The 17,951-nt window shown below is 40.8% G+C and overlaps 2 protein-coding genes across 5 annotated transcripts in view; both read right to left on the bottom strand.

Moving 5' to 3' along the window:
* The window catches only part of LOC120571101 (zinc finger protein 664-like), a 416,820-nt gene that overhangs the window by 316,696 nt on the left and 82,173 nt on the right, over positions 1–17,951 (bottom strand). The window lies entirely within an intron of this gene.
* LOC120571219 (zinc finger protein 239-like) lies at positions 513–15,502 on the bottom strand. Of its 2 annotated transcripts, XM_039820042.1 has the most exons (5): positions 15,401–15,480; positions 14,383–14,476; positions 11,402–11,610; positions 11,046–11,211; positions 513–3,020 (listed from the first exon to the last, which is right to left on the bottom strand). In XM_039820042.1, exons 2-5 carry the CDS (start codon positions 14,386–14,388, stop codon positions 2,394–2,396), a joined length of 1,008 nt encoding a protein of 335 aa, XP_039675976.1. In that variant the 5' UTR covers positions 14,389–14,476; positions 15,401–15,480; the 3' UTR covers positions 513–2,393. The 2 variants fall into 2 exon arrangements, with proteins under 2 accessions (XP_039675976.1, XP_039675966.1); XM_039820032.1 differs by lacking the exon at positions 14,383–14,476 and having other exon boundaries at positions 15,401–15,502.

Here is a 17,951-nt window from a genome sequence, read left to right as displayed (position 1 = left end):
GTGTAAAAGATAGCTATTAGCAGAGTAGCATGCTGTAGGCTAGTTGTGTAAAAGATAGCTATTAGCAGAGTAGCATGCTGTAGGCTAGTAGTGTAAAACATGGCTATTAGCAGAGTAGCATGCTGTAGGCTAGTTGTGTAAAAGATGGCTATTAGCAGAGTAGCATGCTGTAGGCTAGTTGTGTAAAACATGGCTATTAGCAGAGTAGAATGCTGTAGGCTAGTTGTGTAAAAGATGGCTATTAGCAGAGTAGCATGCTGTAGGCTAGTTGTGTAAAACATGGCTATTAGCAGAGTAGAATGCTGTTGGCTAGTTGTGTAAAAGATGGCTATTAGCAGAGTAGCATGCTGTAGGCTAGTAGTGTAAAACATGGCTATTAGCAGAGTAGCATGCTGTAGGCTAGTTGTGTAAAAGATAGCTATTAGCAGAGTAGCATGCTGTAGGCTAGTTGTGTAAAAGATAGCTATTAGCAGAGTAGCATGCTGTAGGCTAGTAGTGTAAAACATGGCTATTAGCAGAGTAGCATGCTGTAGGCTAGTTGTGTAAAAGATGGCTATTAGCAGAGTAGCATGCTGTAGGCTAGTTGTGTAAAACATGGCTATTAGCAGAGTAGAATGCTGTAGGCTAGTAGTGTAAAAGATGGCTATTAGCAGAGTAGCATGCTGTAGGCTAGTTGTGTAAGACAGAGCGGTGGACAAGAGCAGCCGACGTTAGTTAGCTACCTTGTGTCGGGTTCGCTTCGTGGAATGGAGGAGTTTATTTATTTCAGGTTTATTTAACAGGCACAATGCACACTAATAATACATAAAGAAATGTACCGTGTGCCAGAATTAGCCAAAAGGCTATTTTCCATCTGCTGTCCCTAGACAGATCATACAAATAAAAAGATAAAAGGATTATAAAAGTACATAGAAGTTAAGTCCAATACAAGTAAAATTGACTATAAATGTAAAAGGAAATGATCAAACATAGAAACAAAAACAGTTGGTCAATATCAACATCACCACCAACACACATAAGTCACACTGTCAGTCCAACAACCTCATAGGCATAACAATAACACAAGTGACACAAATAAGCAGGCAGGACAGGAAAGACAAGATAGCAGCAAGATTTTGTAACTACATGTAATGTTGACAGTCCTGATTACTCGTTAGCCACTTCTTTAAGTTAAATTTAAAAGAAACATAAGTTTTAAAATTCCTAATGTGAGTAGGAATGAGGTTCCATTCACGAGCAGCCCTGACTGCAAAAGCTGTTTGGCCGAATGCACTTTTCCTCAGCGGAACAATGCAGTCCTTGTGGGTCTGTAAGCATTTGGTACTGCGTTTACAAACTGGCTCAATACATGAGGAGCCAGTCCATGTAAAATTTTGTACATAAGACAGAGATCTGTATATCTAATCAAATTTTTGAAACTTAAAAGGTTGTATTTTTTTAAAACATGACAATGATGATAGCATATGGGTTTCCTATCAAGTACTTTAAGAGCTTTTTTTAATATAAAGAGAGTAGTGGTTTGAGAGAAGTGTTGCTTGCTTGTGACCAGGTTGTCAAACAGTACGTGATAAAATTGAATGCGTAAACATCATTGCAGCCCTTGTCGACATGCAGCTGCAGACATGTTCGCCAGGTTGAACTTAATGCGATTACAAACTTTCTTAATATGTGATTTAAATACTAAAATTGTTATCAACGTATACTCCAAGGTATTTAAAATCTGAGACTACTTAAAGTCTCTCCCCTGCTACGACTACATCCGGTTCTGCACAGCAACTTTTAGATTTACTAAAAAAACATACAAACAGTTTGGGATGTATTCAGTTGAAGGCAGTTATGATTTAGCCATTCTGTTATCTTTTGCATTGAGTTTGTTAGCAGATCAGCAGCTTTAGCTGCATTGTCAGCATGTACAAAAATTACTGTGTCATCTACACTGGTACACTGGATGTTTTCTACAAAGATGATGTAGTAACATGTTTGCAGCTTAAAATGATCCCAAACTTTCTGTCTTCTCTTAGACCCTCACTATTTTCGTCGTCATTCATTTGTAATCTGGGCTGTCAGTCTTGTGCATAGACAGTATATAAATGGTCTTGTGTCCACACAAGCATCAACCGGTTGTGCGCTAGTAATAATCCTCCGTGCGGAAACACAGTGAGCCGTACAACCTTAATTACATTGATTTAGCTTCGAGGCAAAGAATTTTGTTTTGAGGATTTTCTGTAATCGAATTATTCTAGTTATTAGAGGAATCATTTCAGCCCTATTCGGCAATGAGTATGTGTCAGCACAATAGATTACAATGAATTGAATGTAACTTCCTCACTAAATGCATTCCCACACTGCCAACTAATCCTTTACCTCTGGTTCTATTTCTGAAAGCCTGTGCCTCACAAAGGCACCAAAAGAGATGATGAGGCAGTGTGAGTGAGCTGGTGTCTTTTAAGGTGACTACTCTGAGAAAACATTTTCCCACATTGTTCACACCAGTACGGCTTCTCTCCTGTGTGAACTCGCTGGTGTTTTTTAAGGTCACTACTATCAGTAAAAGTTTTACCACATTGTTCACACCAGTATGGCTTCTCTCCAGTGTGAATGTGTTGATGTCTTTTAAGGGCACCAATCACAGAAAAAGTTCCCCCACATTGTTTACACCAGTATGGCTTCTCTCTAGTGTGAACACGCTGGTGCGATTTGAGGGTACCGCTCTGAGAAAATGTTTTACCACATAGATCACAGCTGTAAGGCTTCTCTCTAGTGTGAACGCGTTGATGTGATTCTAGGTTACCTCTCTGAGAAAAGGTTTTACCACATAGATCACAGCTGTAAGGCTTCTCTCCAGTGTGAATGCGTTGATGTATTATTAGGTCACTCGGTCGCTTGAAAGCTGCCCCACATTGATCACAGCTGTGTAGATTGTCTCCAGTGTGAACTCTCGGATGAATCTTTAAATATCCAGATGTTGAGAAGGATTTGTGACAGTGATGACGTTTGGGTCCCTCTCCTCCTCTCCATTTCTTAAAGCAACAGACAAACAGAGATAGAGAGAGAGAGTTAGTGAACAACCTTCTTTAAACCCTGGACTTATTCTCACTCACAATTTTCACTCTTCATACAATAATTTATGACAAAATGAAGGAAAATATGTGCCCGTTGCAGACATGTTATTATGGAAGCAATAAGTTCAGAAACATTCTACATTTTTCAAGCACCTTCCCCCCCCCAATTTTTTTTTTTTTTTTTTAAAAATAAAAAAATCCCCCCTTTTTTTTTTTTTTTTTTTTTATAATTCTTTTTTTATTTTAAAATAACACAAACCTTTCATACATTCTGGGTATTTTTCATCCTTTAAATCCCAATAAAACCTTCTGAAATACATACATTAATCAAAAGTGCGTAGTGCATAGAAGTAGCTGCCATTACAAACAATATACACATAAAAATACAAATAACCGCTAAAAACATACACATAGGCTACATACACGCAAAAAGAAAAGAAAAAATGCAGAACACCAGGTTATTGCACACTTGTCAGGCCTATTACAAATCGTACAATCTATTTAAAAATTTTGATTTAAAATTTTGATTGAGACTGATACGAAGGAGTATTTAAAACGGTTCAATTTAGTTTTCGGGATTCTATACCTTCTGCCAAAAGCTCGTATTCCGTTTGAAGGATGTGGGACGGGTCCAACAAGACTCTCCGTGCCTGCCTAAGTACAGACTGCTCATAGATGGACTGAAGGGAGAGCTTATCAGTCCTCCCCATCACCTTCATAGCAGTCTGTACCAGGCGCTGCAACTTTGATTTGGACTGTGTGGAGAGATTGCCGAACCACGGCGTCATCACATACCTGATAACACACTCTATCACTGCCTGATAAAATAAAAACATGATGTTCTGGCTGACAGCAAACACTACGTAGAAAATACAGTATTTCCTGTAAAGGGGAACATACATAATCTACGTGGTCACTCCAGCTTAAAAGGTTATCCAGGTGGATGCCCAGATACCTATAAGAAATGACCTGTTTGATATCCTCCCTATGAATGGACAAAGGGGTATGATCCCCCCCACCAACCGAGGGTCAAACACCATCTCCTCAGTTTTTTTAATGTTAATGGTGAGATGGTTCTTGTCACACCACAGAACAAATGTATTGACTTCCGTGAAGTACAGTGATGGATCTCAGTTCTGATGAAGCAGACTAAGAATGGCAGCGTCATCAGAAAATTTAAAAAAAAACAGGTTACCTGGTAGACTATTAGTGCAGTCGTTAATATAAAGGGTGAACAGGACCGGTGAACTTACGCAACCCTGAGGTGCACCCGTACTGATGCATTTTGATTCAGAAAACGAATCATTAATCCTAACATTTTGGGTTCTGTCTGTTAAAAAAGAATAAAACGATTTCATAATAGAAGGATTAACATTCATCTGAGTCATTTTCTGTAAGACCAGATGAGGCCGTAATGTATTAAAAGCAGAACTGAAATCAATGAACAGAAGGCGTGCATAGGCTTTGGGATCCTCCAAGTGCTTAAGAGTTAGGTGGGTGATGCTATTAATTGCATCATCTGTACTCCTCCACTGCCTATAAGCAAACTAGAGTGGATCTAGTTCAGTGTTGACTTCAGATTTCAGTATAGATACCATGTATTTTTTGAAACATATAACAACAGAGGTTAAAGCCATGGGTCTATAATCATTGTTTTCTGTAGGACAGGGTTTCTTTGGAATGGGAATAATGGTAGATTTTTTCCAGAGAGCAGGAACCAGATGGGAATCTACGGACCTCTGAAACACAGGACACCATGCAGGGGTTAGCTCTGCAGCAAAGGTCTTGAAGAGAAAAGCAGAGATGCCATCTGGGCCTGCAGATTTCTTTTTACATACATGGCTGAAAAGTGACTGAATTTTGAAGGGATCAACTACTAACCTAGAACAGAGGTCAGTTGTAAATGACTGTAGTACATTATTACATTCCAAAGAGTAGTCCTGTGTATCAAACCTCAAAAAGTAATCATTAAATTACTTTTCTGCTTTACTCTGCTCATCATATGTTATGAGGCCCTTTCTATGTGTTGTCATATTTGTAACAGATTTCATGGAGACCCAAAGTTTTTTAGAGTCCGTAGAGGCAAAATTATGTTCAATGACATCCCTGTTTCCTTCTTGCATCCCTTAATAACTGATTAAGTTCCCTTTGAACTGATTTCAACCCCATCCTATCATGATTCCTAAAGGCCATTTGTTTTCCGGTTGATACAGTCCTTTAACTCTCTGGTGATGTATGGCTTGTTGTTAGGGTAGATTGTAATCACTTTCTTGGTGGCCACACAATCCTCACAGAATTTAATATAATCCGTAATAGTGTCAGTGGCCTCATCAATACCCAAACCATGGAAAATGTCCCAGTCTGTACAAAGAAATGAGCCATTCAGTGTCTCTATACTATCTTTAGACCATACAGGCACGGTCTTAGTTAGTGGTTTACTGCTCTTCAAAACAGTCTTATATATAGGTATTAGACGGAGTGTATTATGGTCAGAGTTTGACAAAGGGGGCTTTGGACTGGCCCTGTATGCAAGTCTTATATTACCGTAACATTTGTCCAACACTATTTTCTCGGGTGCTGCACTTGACGTATTGTTCAAATCCAGGAAGGGAAAGTTCCAATCTACAGTGATTAAAATCTCCAAGAATAAAAACCGGGGCTCCCGGAGTGCGTTACAGTTGGTGGTGGACACAGTCTGCAACACGAGCTGCAGCTCGGGCCGCATTCCCGTTGGGTGGCACATACGCTGAGCAAAAGAAGGTAAAAACAATGACTACACAACATTATCAGATCATTTAGAAAGAAAAAACTATGTACAAATTAGACTAAAAGATGACACAGATATAGATGAAAATATTGCGACACTATGCGGCATCTGACACAATTTCAGGGTAGTTTTAGGGCTGCACGATATGAAGAAAATATGCGATATGCCGTAACATTGTTGAGTATCGCGATAATGATATAACTTGTGATAAATAAACAGATATTAAATTGTAGTCTACTCAGTTCTGCTTTCAGTATTTTGCTAAAAAAAACATTGCTAGTTAAATTTTAAACAAATGACGAAAAAGTTTAGCCATGATGTGCTTTGTAAATTTAATAATTTTTTCTTTATTTGCCAAATGTTAACGGTTCAGCAGATAAAATACCCATAATGCTATGTATGCTCCAGACAGAAAATGACATGTTATTATTAATGTCAACATTGTTTCCTCCTAACTCCTGTTAAATTACATAAGACTAGGAATATCTAAAGTAAAGAAAATCTTGTTCATTTTGTTTGTTAGATCTTTGTTCATTTTTTGAAGTGTATTAATCCTTATATAGTTAGTGTTTTGGGGTTCCTAAACATAGCCTACTGTTCTGTACTATACATGTCCTGTTGCGCTCATTAAGATCTCCTCAGAGCAACAACTCTGAGTTGTAGTTTAAAACTTTTACAGAAAATTTAATAAAATTAAGAGGTTTAGTTGGGCTCCGGTCCATGAATACAGTTAATGGATACAGGCACAGAGAACTGAAGGCTCAGTTAGCAACAATTAGCTCTGATTAGCAGTTAGCTCTGGTTAGCTAGCCCCGTTATAAAGACATGAAGCGGAGGAGCCTGCCGTGGAGAGGGGTAACATCCAGACTCTGATAAACGATGTTCAGGAGCTTTCACAGCAGTGTGGCCCTGTTGTTTCTACGGTTTTATTAATACAGTTAATCCCATTGCAAGACCACCAGCAGCATACTACTACTAACGTAAGGATAGCCTCTCTGAGCAAGTGCAGTGTTGACGCTGTCATGCATGAGGCACACAACTTTGCGAAGGGGAGGGGCTGGAGGCAGCTGGTCTGTGCTGGTTGGAAAGAAAATTTAATTAGGATTTTATCTATCTGGGCGGGTCTCAATTTACCTGGGCAGTGCGCCCAAGTAGAACCAATCCAGGGCTCCAGACTGCGACCAAATGGTGGCATTTTGCGTCCAAAATTTTAGAATGTGCGACTAAATTTTACATCCAGTCGCACATGTGTGACCAGTAAATTTGCCCCCTTTTTTTACACTTAAACGTGGAAATTTTGGTACCTGAGAGCGTGTAAGCACAAAGCTTATCTGTAATATCTGCATAGTGACAGAGAGCGGAGCACACACAGACGCGCGCAGAGCTGCGGACGGAGCAGACTCGTCGGCTCTGCAGTTTTGTTGAAGTTACAGTTAGTCACGGAAATGCCGATAAAGTGTGGTTACATTTTTTCAAAACTTCACACAGACAGCGTTTGCTGCGATATTATATTAATATCGTAGAAAAAGTGTTCGCGGGGCTGTTGACGTTACACTTCCTGTGAGTCAAGCAGGCACAACGTTGGTTTATCTGCCCTGGGGACTGACTGACAGGCTGAAGGCAGCTTGATTTCTACAGCACCTTTCAGCAACAAGACAATTCAAAGTGCTTTACATGAAACATTAATGGGATACTTCACCGATTTAGCAATCAGCTTCTTATCAGTAGAAAACCCTCTAGTATTTCTGAATGACCGTGCTTCCCTCCCTTATGTCCCCCTAACACGAGAGATCTCTGCATTGGGGGTCTGGAAAAAAATCTTCCGATGACGTAAAATGATTTTTTGCGTCATTGGAAGATTTTTTGGCCAGAGGCAAGGACTACAGCCAGTAGTAGGATTTACTTCCGCATGTTTTAAACCCGCACACAGGGGGTTGGACTGCCGAGTCTGGCCGAGGTATTCCGAATGAAAACGACTGTCAGCCATCTTGAAGCTTCACTAAACAGGCTCTCTGTTTTCAGCAGCAAACATTTACAACAATTATCTGCATTCAAACTACCACACGTGTGTACCACCGGGATACATTGGTACAGATCGAAGAATATGCAGGAAACGTTATTACAGACGGAATACTCGGCACACTACGCGAGCTTCGCCTGCACGGAGACCAGCTATGTCGCTCAATGCCGCTAGCCGGCTAGGGGACATCCTCATCGGCTAGGTGGAAGGCTAACGCTAGCCGGACACCTGTCCCATCAGTCTTGCTTGCAAGTGTACGCTCATTAAACAAAAAACTGGACTATATCCAACTTCAACGAAACTACCAACGCGAGTTGGGCTGAACAACAGTGTACCGGCACCGGGACTATCCAGCTACCAGGCTGCTCTCGCCGGCCCGTGGAGGTGGGCTGTATTAACACGAACTGGTGCAGAAATGAAATCCAACTAGCTACTGCTAACTGCTGGCGGAGCTTGTGACTGTTTAATGCCGACCATTCGACATTCCAAGCTAATTCACGGCTGTGTTTATATTCTGTGTTTAGCTACACCAATGCTAGCATGCGTTAGCTGAACTTTACGGATCCTGCTTGCAAGTGTCTGCGCATTAGACAACAAACTGGACTACATCAAACTTCAACGAAACTCCCAACGCGTGTTCAGAGACTGCTGTGTTTTTGTTGTTTTGGAAACATGCCTGAATAGTGTACCGGACTGTCCAGCTACCAGGCCTGCTAGCCCTCCGAGCTAGAGATGCTCTGTCGCCGGGTAAAAGAGGTGGGCTGTGTTAACACAGAGTGGTGCAGGAATATGGTGATTTGTATCCATTTAACTGCTAACTGCTGGTGGAGTTTGTGACTGTTAAATGCCGACCATTCTACATTCCATGCTAATTCACGGCTGTGTTATTCTCGGTGTTTAAGGCCCACCAAGCGCTAATGCTAGTATGCGTTAGCTGAACTTCACGGAGCATGTACTGTGTGTGCACTAAATGTAGCTTGTTTCGTATGTCGTTTTTATATAATGTCGTTTTTATATTAAATGTGTAACACCACTTCAGTCACGATGAAACGTTTCGTGTATATGGTTGAAATGACAATAAAACACGCTTGAGTTGAGTTGAATGCCTCTGTCGGTCTGTCAAGCGGTAGGCGTGGCTTGGGAGTGGACTTATAAAGCAGCGAAGCAGGTGTATTCTGGGATTTGGTGTCTTTCATCCATATAATCCAAAAACACATTTTCTGGCTTTTCTCGGCCTAGAAGGCACCAATTTCAATTTTCTTTTCACATTTCTACTACATAAGTGACCAAATTCAAAAATATATTCAGCTTTCCAGCGGTGAAATATTCCTTTAAAGAGCAATTAAAAAACGGTCATGATGAAGCTAAAAAAGAATATAAATACAAGAATAAAAGTTACAGTGAGTAACAAATTAATAATTATTCAATTCAAGGTTGTAGGGCAGGTTTGGGAGGAGAGAGGGAGGGTTTTATTTTTATTTAGTTTAATTTCAAGTTGAATTCATTGTAATTGTAGACTGGAGACTAGAGCTGGTAGCCAATATTTTTTAAATATTTGTACTGTCATGACAGCGATGGTGCTGTCGATTTACCTTCTATGTTGCATCTTCAAAAGTGCAAAATGTAAATGGACTGTTTTTATATAGCGCTTTACTACAAATCTCCCGATTGGCAGGCGACCGCTCTACCACTGAGCCTTAGCCGCCCCAAAATAAAATGTGAAACTAAATTTGAAACAGCACATTGTAATTTCTGCATCTATTATCAAAGTGTTTATTAGTAATACAGTGGAAATTTGTATAAATGTGAATATTTGGTTAGCATGTTGATTTACGGTGTGTGCCCCTAAATTTTGTGGTTGCGCCCCTAAAATTTTCAGTTGGGGGCCACTTTGCTCCTAGTGAAAAAAGTTAGTCTGGAGCCCTGCAATGTATGGGAAACTCATACTGAGGAGGTCGAGTTAGGCTGAGGAGGAGTGACTAGGTTGAGTCAGGTTGAGGCTGACTAGGTGCAGACCTGCCAACCTTGAAGAAATGTTATGAGTACAACCCCCCTTGATTATAATAAACTTGTATTACGTTCCCGGCTTTCCTCAACAGACCGCAAGGTCGAGCACAGATTTACTGATGCTAAAATGGAGAATATGCATTATTCATACTTTATACAGAGTGAGCAGCAGCTTCTTGTAGAAGTATGATAACGTGAAATACATTGTAAAGAAGAAACACGGCCGCTGTAATGAAACAGCGAGAGAAAGCGTGGCAGACGATCACGGACCGACTTAATGTGTAAGCAGCCTAAAAATATACATTAACTGACCACTGCTCTGAACTGAAACCGTCATAATCATACCATTCAAGGATTAGACTACGAATCATTTTTACAAATTAACAGTTGGAGCTAGGGCTGCACAATATATCGTAAACGTTGCTTTAACAGGTAAACATTGTGGTGCAGTCAAAGTTATTGTAAAATACCCTTTTTTGTCGTTTAACAGCAACTTATTGGTGAAATAAGTTTTTATTGTTATGTTATTATTAGGGCTGTCAGCATTACCGTGTCAATCGTGATGCGATTAAGGGCCGAGCATAACGTGTTAATTTTTTACACTTGACTTGGCTTTGTGTCGTGCCTAAAAGGCTACTATTTCGACCCTTCGCCGCACTTTCACTTATCATCAAGCTGCCATACTTCCTTGTAACCCATCCTGCCGCTGCAGGCATGATGGAGAAATATTCCAGAACTCCTCAGTAGACAAGTTGAAAGCCACATGCACATTGTGTAAAGCCAAATTAAAATATCACCGAAGCATGTCAAGCTGGAGCTACCACCTATGAGCTAAGCATAGTACAGTTATCGTGACTCAGATTGTTGCTAGTGGGCTCAGGCAAAGCATTATTTTGAAGAGTGCTACTCGCCGACCTGTTGATGAAACCAAATCCAAAAATTGCTTTCCATTGAATATGTACTTAAAAACAGTTCTGAAATGCAAAATAACACAATTTTAATCATAATCATAAAACATACGAATAATTCAGTGATTACAATTTTTTATCGGATGACAGCCCTAGTTGTGACTACATTTTTAATAAATAATTTAAATTCCTCCCTATTCTGCGCTGTATTAATATTCATTAATATTGAGATTAGATTTCTGGGACTTTTCAGTCTGGAGTAACCTCTTTCCTTGGCTCACCTCCTCCTTCCTCTTGCTCGATCGCTCCTCTGAGTCTCCCGAGGCCTCACTGACAACTTTCCTCTTGCCCTCCTTCTCCTCCTCCTCCTCCTCCTTGTGTTTCTGCATGTACTCGGTGATAAGGTCGACGTCCAGGTTGTCTTGCGGCTCCCATGTGTTATCCTCACTAGAAAGGTGAGTGACGACAGAAGAAAATCTCCTCAGGCTTTGTTTTTAGGCAATACATTCTCACTCCAATTGCTAATTCGTATTATTCCTTTTTTCTATTGCCATTTTGTAAGGTTATTTGCGGGTCTGCAACTTAGCGTCAAAAGACTTTCATCTTTGAGGGCATGATACAATGCCGGAATACTTACTCTGAGAACCCCTTCCATTTCAGCAGAAACTCTACTCTTCCGTTCACCACTCTGCAATTCAAAACCTTCTCCACTACATAATCCTTCTCTTCCTCCTCCTTTACGGCTGCTGCTGCAGCTGCAGGAGGTGCTGCAGGCTGCTCCTCCTCCTCTGCCTTTATGCCCTTCTTTCCGGCTCCGGTCGCCAGCTTGACGTCTGCTGAGGGTGCCTTTGGTAGACCCAAGCAGAAAACATACAGAGATAATGATACAAGGGTTAGAAGAACTAATGGGAGGTGTGAGGAAATTATAGTTTACTATGTTTAACTATATTCAAATGTTCTGTTTGAATGGAGAAAATGCAAGGGCTGATGAGGTGACCAATCCATAGGACTTCAACCTCAATCAATGACAGAACATTTAAATCGCCAGATGTTCCTCGCCTTGCAAAACTTAGTTCGCTTCGGGAAACAACAACAAACTTTGAGGTAGCAAGCTACACATTGAAAATGTCAATTTTAGAACAACGTTTTGATCGTGCAACAAGCCAGGCCAGGGGGCTGTTTCACAAAAGTTGAATTTATAAATCCAGGATAACAAATAAAGCCAGGCTTCACCTAGTCTTATCTGTGCAGCCTGAGGCTGAGAAGGAGCAACTAGGTCCAGCCAGGCTGAGGAGGAGAGACTAGGTCGAGCCAGGATGAGGAGGAGAGACTAGGTCGAGTCAGGTTGAGGCTGACTAGGTGCAGACCTGCCAACCTTGAAGAAATGTTATGAGTACAACCCCCCTGGATTACAATAAATTAGTATTACTGTGTAGAGGAATGGAGTGGATGAATGGCTGTAGGTGTAGTGAAAATACACAAATGTTTTCTTATATCCTCTGCAATATTTTGTGCCCATATATGTGTTAGTCTAACCAATAGGAGGCAGAGTGAACTAATAAATAGGCCTAAGTACTTCTGTGTTAAAGATGAGTCAGACCAGGTTAACACATAGCCTTCTTCTGATTACTGAAGGGAAATTAAGTAGTCTAAGTAATGATTTACTCATAAAACAACTTTAAATAAGCCTAAAGCAACTACTAAAAAAGCCTGGCAGAGACACAAATAACATGGGTCAGACATTTTCAGATAGGCTTTTAAAAGGTTGACACTGCATTATGTCATTTGTCATCACATTGGCCTTGCAAATAGCCCTATTGTATTCCATGCATCATTAACTGAGCTGGACTCCCTGTTATGATGTCAAGGTCGTTAGTTATGTTCATAAACATATTATATTACGAAATGTAATGTATTTAAATGGGAAGCATATGTCGTGGTCACAGCACGTCTGCGGTAGCAAGTAGTATTAAATGTAGGGCTGCAACTTACGATTATTTTGATAATCGATTATTTTTTCGATTAATCGATGAATCGGAAAAAGAAAAAGAAAAAAAGATTTACATCAACTCAATACATACTTACATACATAATTGTTGTTTTAGTTAATAGTTGTGTAAAAGTAACCCAAAGAGCAGATACACACACACAACACACACACTTGAAGCTTAAATTATCACCATCATTGTAGTAAGTGCAAGTTAAGTTCATTTATACAACACACACAAATATATTTGTCAACAATAACTTATATGAGACAAAGCATGTAATATATACATAACAACAGATTAAAAAATGAATGGGCCAAAAAGGCGAGTGAATAAAACTGTCTTTAGTCCTGCTTCACTACTGTTATTATGAGCTAACGCTAGCTTGTCATGCTAGTCAGCTCGATAACGAGTAAACACCGCAGCAGCAGAAGAAGGGACGGTACGTTCCTCACTTCAAAACAGAACAGAAGTAGGATTGTGTAGTGACTTTACCCTTCTGTTGAACTCCCTTCCTCCTCATCAAGGACTCCAACATGTTTACGTTTTAGGTGCTGACTCATCACCGTGGTGCTGATCCTGTGCCATGCTGTGTCGCTTTTGCTTATCTTGCAAGTAACACGTTTTTGATTTATTTAGTGTGAAATGCTCTCACACCCTGGATGACTTAGGTCGTACTGATTTCTCTGCCTCCGCCTTGTGTTTCAGAACAACGTTACGGGTCTCTCTCCGTATTTCCTCTACCCCCGCTCTGCTCTTTTTTCTTTTCTTTCGCTCAGCTCTGCACTCAACAAATTTTTTTTTTTATCTCCGTGACTGAGTAGCTTAATAGTTGCACGACACAACGAATTGATAATGAAATTCGTTGCCAACTTTTTTAATAATCTAATTTTATCGATTTTATCGATTGGTTGTTGCAGCCCTAATTAAATGCGGAAAAATCTGCATAAGGTTGGGGTGGTGGATGGGTCAAACAATTCCAGACTTTCACGCCAGAGACCGGGGATCGCGTCCCGCGTGTGGCGTTTTGTTTCCCCCATTAACCGTCCCGTTATTGTCGCGCGTCACCCGCGGCTGTCTCCCTGCGTGTGAGGCGTCCTCCCCGGTTTTTGCTTTCCCCGTGAATGTCCCTATAGACCATTTCGTTCTGGCCACCACAAAATAAACAAACAAATTTGTTCAAACAAAAACGTCCCCATGAACACGAATCAATAGATTTAAAAATATGTGACCATTTCAGGTACTGCCGTGAGACTGGGTTGAGATATCAGTCCAAAGCTCCCCACTATATGTGATTTAGAGCTGTAAGTTCACCACTTCTACAGAAGGCAGAAGATGACGTCATCTCGGAGACAGCTGTCTTCCTGTCTCACTCAGACTCCGTTGTTTATGTGTGCTAACTTACACTAAAAACTTTACTGTCCTCAATCTGAACTCGGTGCAGATCAAACACCAGAACTCTGGTCCTCTTTAAAACGGGGGTCCCAGTTCAGGTGGGAACGCGATCCGACCCAAACACAGGAAGTGGACCAAAACCAGAGCATTTACTAGCCTGCAGTTTCCACCTTTCACACAGTTTACAGACTTAAATATCTGGTTTAAGGGATGAGAACTTTCAGAAAATGTCTACATGCATAGCAATATGTAGAGTCCATCATGACAGAATACTGGAGCCATGGATGAAGATTAGACCAGTTTGTCCCCCATCAATGTGTAGAAAGTATCTGTAGAAAGATGGACAGTAAACTTGAGCACAACTACAACGTGTATTTACTTATGCATGTACTGTATATCTGCATGTATTTCAAAATGTAGGCCAAGTATTAAAAAAAAAGAAAGAAACAGAGCAATATTGACACAAATAAGAATTAACAACAGAAAGCAGCATTTTAAGGACACCCAGCAGGCCTACCATTACATTGTAATTCCACTGCTTTGCAAATAGTAAGAACCTTCTTCATCCCAGACCAGATGGTGCAGTACTTGATCCACATGGATCCACTTGCTGTCCCTCTCTCTGTCCCTGTAGGTTTTCTTCCTCCTCACCCTCTTCTTCATCCTCCTCCCCCTCTGGAATCTCCCTTTCTGTGTCAGAGCCCTCCCTTTCATCACATGCCCTCTCTCCAACCTCCCCAGACTCCTCTGGCTCTCCCTCTTCCTGCTCCTCAACACCTTCATTTGTTTCTCTCACTTTTTGGTTTCCTGGGGCTAAAAAGGACGCTATGTCCCTTCCTCGTTTCATGACAACTATTAGAAGAAGAAAAAACGGAGGGGCATGCATTACATTTCGTTTCCTAACCATCCCTCCCTACTTAACACGGGCAGATAGCCTGTTGATTACTTTACTCAAATGGATTTATTATCGCGATGCAACAGCCAAGATGGATGAAGTCCCGTGGTTAACATCCCAGCATTGTGTAGTCCTAGCAACGAGACTAACATTTGGATATTCGCTTCTGCTTCGATGAGTTTGTTTAGATATGATTAAGTTTCTAAACATATCGAGAGCAGATATTTCCAAACTTGATTTCATTCTCAGTGTGAGGAACCAAAGGAAAACGGTTATGAGCAACAACAACAACAACAACAACAACAACAACAACAACAACAAAAACAAGTCCCTTCCGAGATGAAATGGTTGATCTTACCAACAGGAGAACTCGGAGCTCCTCTGCTCTCTCCAAGATGAGTTGCTGTCTCATTCACCGAGCACCACCACACGCTGCACGCTGCAGCCTAGTGGTTGGGTGCGCCGCTCTAATTTACCCGTGTAGAACGTTGCGTCGCACATTAGTTCCGCTTTTGTCGCTCGCGTGTAAAACCATAATAAATGCTATTTGTATCAAAGAAAGATCTTTCTAACATTTAGGGGGTGGAAATGTCTTTTATTCAGGCATAAAAACTTGCTGAGATGGCACGATATGTGTTTCTCATAGATTAACATGTCCTTCATATGACTTAATGATCAGATTAAAAAAAATATTTTTCCTTCAATGATTTTTAGAAGTGGAAATATACCTTTCTGGTAGAATGTCCCGTTTACCTGAGTGTGTGTGTGCGGGTTTACCTGGAGCTCTGTCTTCTTAAAACCGTTCTTATACTGTCTATGTTTAAAACTTACTAATAAACAACACAACTATCCCGCCGCCAGCCCGAGATCACAGCATTGACATATATATAATGGACCAATAGACCCCGTTGCTCTGGACGGAGACCAGTGAAGGCTATTAGAAGCACTTTTCCGGTGATCTCTTGCTTTACTGCGCAGCCCCCAACTGACAGAGACAACGTAAATGTGACGTGAGCTACGTGTCTTCTGGTAGCTGTGCCAAGAGAAATCTCAATCATTCCCAATCTTACAGAGACGGAGAGTGTAGGTATATGTAAGGAGATAACATAAGCACAGGCTAATTACTGCTAACTAACATGCTAGTTAACATTAGTAATTAAACCTAAACAGCTAACGTAAGTCGAAACTGCCTGCGAGCTTCTCCTGTACTATATGGTAATTCCTCTACTGTGCAACAGTAAGTTACTTGGTTATGACACAATCGTTAGCCTATTTTTATAAAAGCGTCTGCTACGGAGCCATAACATGAGGTACAAGGTAATGGAGCCTTTTATACATTGTCGTGTTTCTTTAGAAATAAACAACGGACAAATAGAGTCTTTAAACGCTTCAGATGTAAAGTTATTCGCAGTCAAAGTGGCGCCAAAATGTATGCTAGTCAGTGAAATGCTAACGGGAGGTGATCTCTTTGTAGCGTCAAAATGGCGCCATAGGAGGTTCGAGTTCTGAAGCGAAGTTTACCCCCTTGGATCACAGTGAAGCAACGAGACTTCCGGTTTCTTCTTCTTCTTCTTTAGAGTTTAACGGCAGTTGGCATCCAAATCGTTGCATTACTGCCTCCTATTGACAAATACCCATCATCTATTCCTTCATACCACTACCTAAACTACAATTTCCTAAGTAGACCAGTGCCTTTCAAAAACCAAAATAAATATTTATTGATGATTGATGATACCTCCACTTTCAAGGACATCTGTAATCCTACATTCATCTACACCTAATTTCCGTAGTCCAGCAAACAAAACCTCTCTTTCTCGAATATATTTCCTGCATGACATCAAGACATGCTCCACTGTCTCCATTACCTCACACAAACTGCACTGTCCAGTCGGATGTTTTCCCAACAAAAGAAGAGTACTATTTAACCTACTATGACCAATTCTCAGTTTGCTAATAATTACTTGTTCTTGTCGGTTAAACCCACTATAACTCATCCCTCCTTGGCCTACTTTAGCCTGAACCATATGCAATTTCCTCCCTTTATTTTCATCATCCCAATACTGTTGCCACTGAAATGTCTTCCCACACAATGCTTTTCACCTCTGATTTTGATAATTTAGTATTCATTTCTACATTACCCTTCTTAACCGCCTCCTTTGCCAACTTATCCACTCGCTCATTACCTGGTATTCCTGCATGAGCAGGAACCCACATGAACACCACATTCACACCCTGATCAACAAACCTTGAATTTTTAAACAAAATTTCATACACTAATTGTTGGTGATTCCTGGCTGATCCTGATTTGATACTCGACAGTGCTGACACCGAGTCACTACAAATGAGTAGAAGAAAACATCACCTCTTCCACCCATTGTACAGCTAACAAAAGTCCAATCATTTCAACTGCATACACACTTAAATAGTCTGAAGTTCTCCTACTGACTCCAGTCTGATAACTAGGAATCACCACTGCAGCCCCCGTTGCTCCTGTCAGTAAATCCTTCGAGCCATCAGTAAAAACCTGTACATAACCACCATAATTTCTATCTCTATAGTCGTAATACTCTTGAACTATGTCTACAGTCTTATTCCTGCGCTTGATATTCAGCAGCTCCATGTCTACACAAGCAATATTCAGCATCCAGGCTGGCATAACAGGCCACAGAACAGTTGAGCAAAATTCAATTCCTTGGACTTTCAGCTGTTCTGCTATTTCCTCAACTATCCATCCAAAACTTGCCTTTCGCTCTTTACCCCTCTCCCAGCAATTCTCCAATACCCTCTTTGTAGGATGCCATTCATCATGGCCTTTTAAATGTATCCAATAATTGGCCATAAACCGTTTCCTATGAAGCCACAACGGCATTTCACCTGTCTCAACTTGCATAGCGCAAACTGGAGCAGTT

This window comes from Perca fluviatilis, chromosome 2, assembly GCF_010015445.1.
Source record: "Perca fluviatilis chromosome 2, GENO_Pfluv_1.0, whole genome shotgun sequence".
In the NCBI taxonomy this organism is placed as follows: Eukaryota; Metazoa; Chordata; class Actinopteri; order Perciformes; family Percidae; genus Perca; species Perca fluviatilis.
This window is presented reverse-complemented; position numbering and strand designations above follow the sequence as displayed.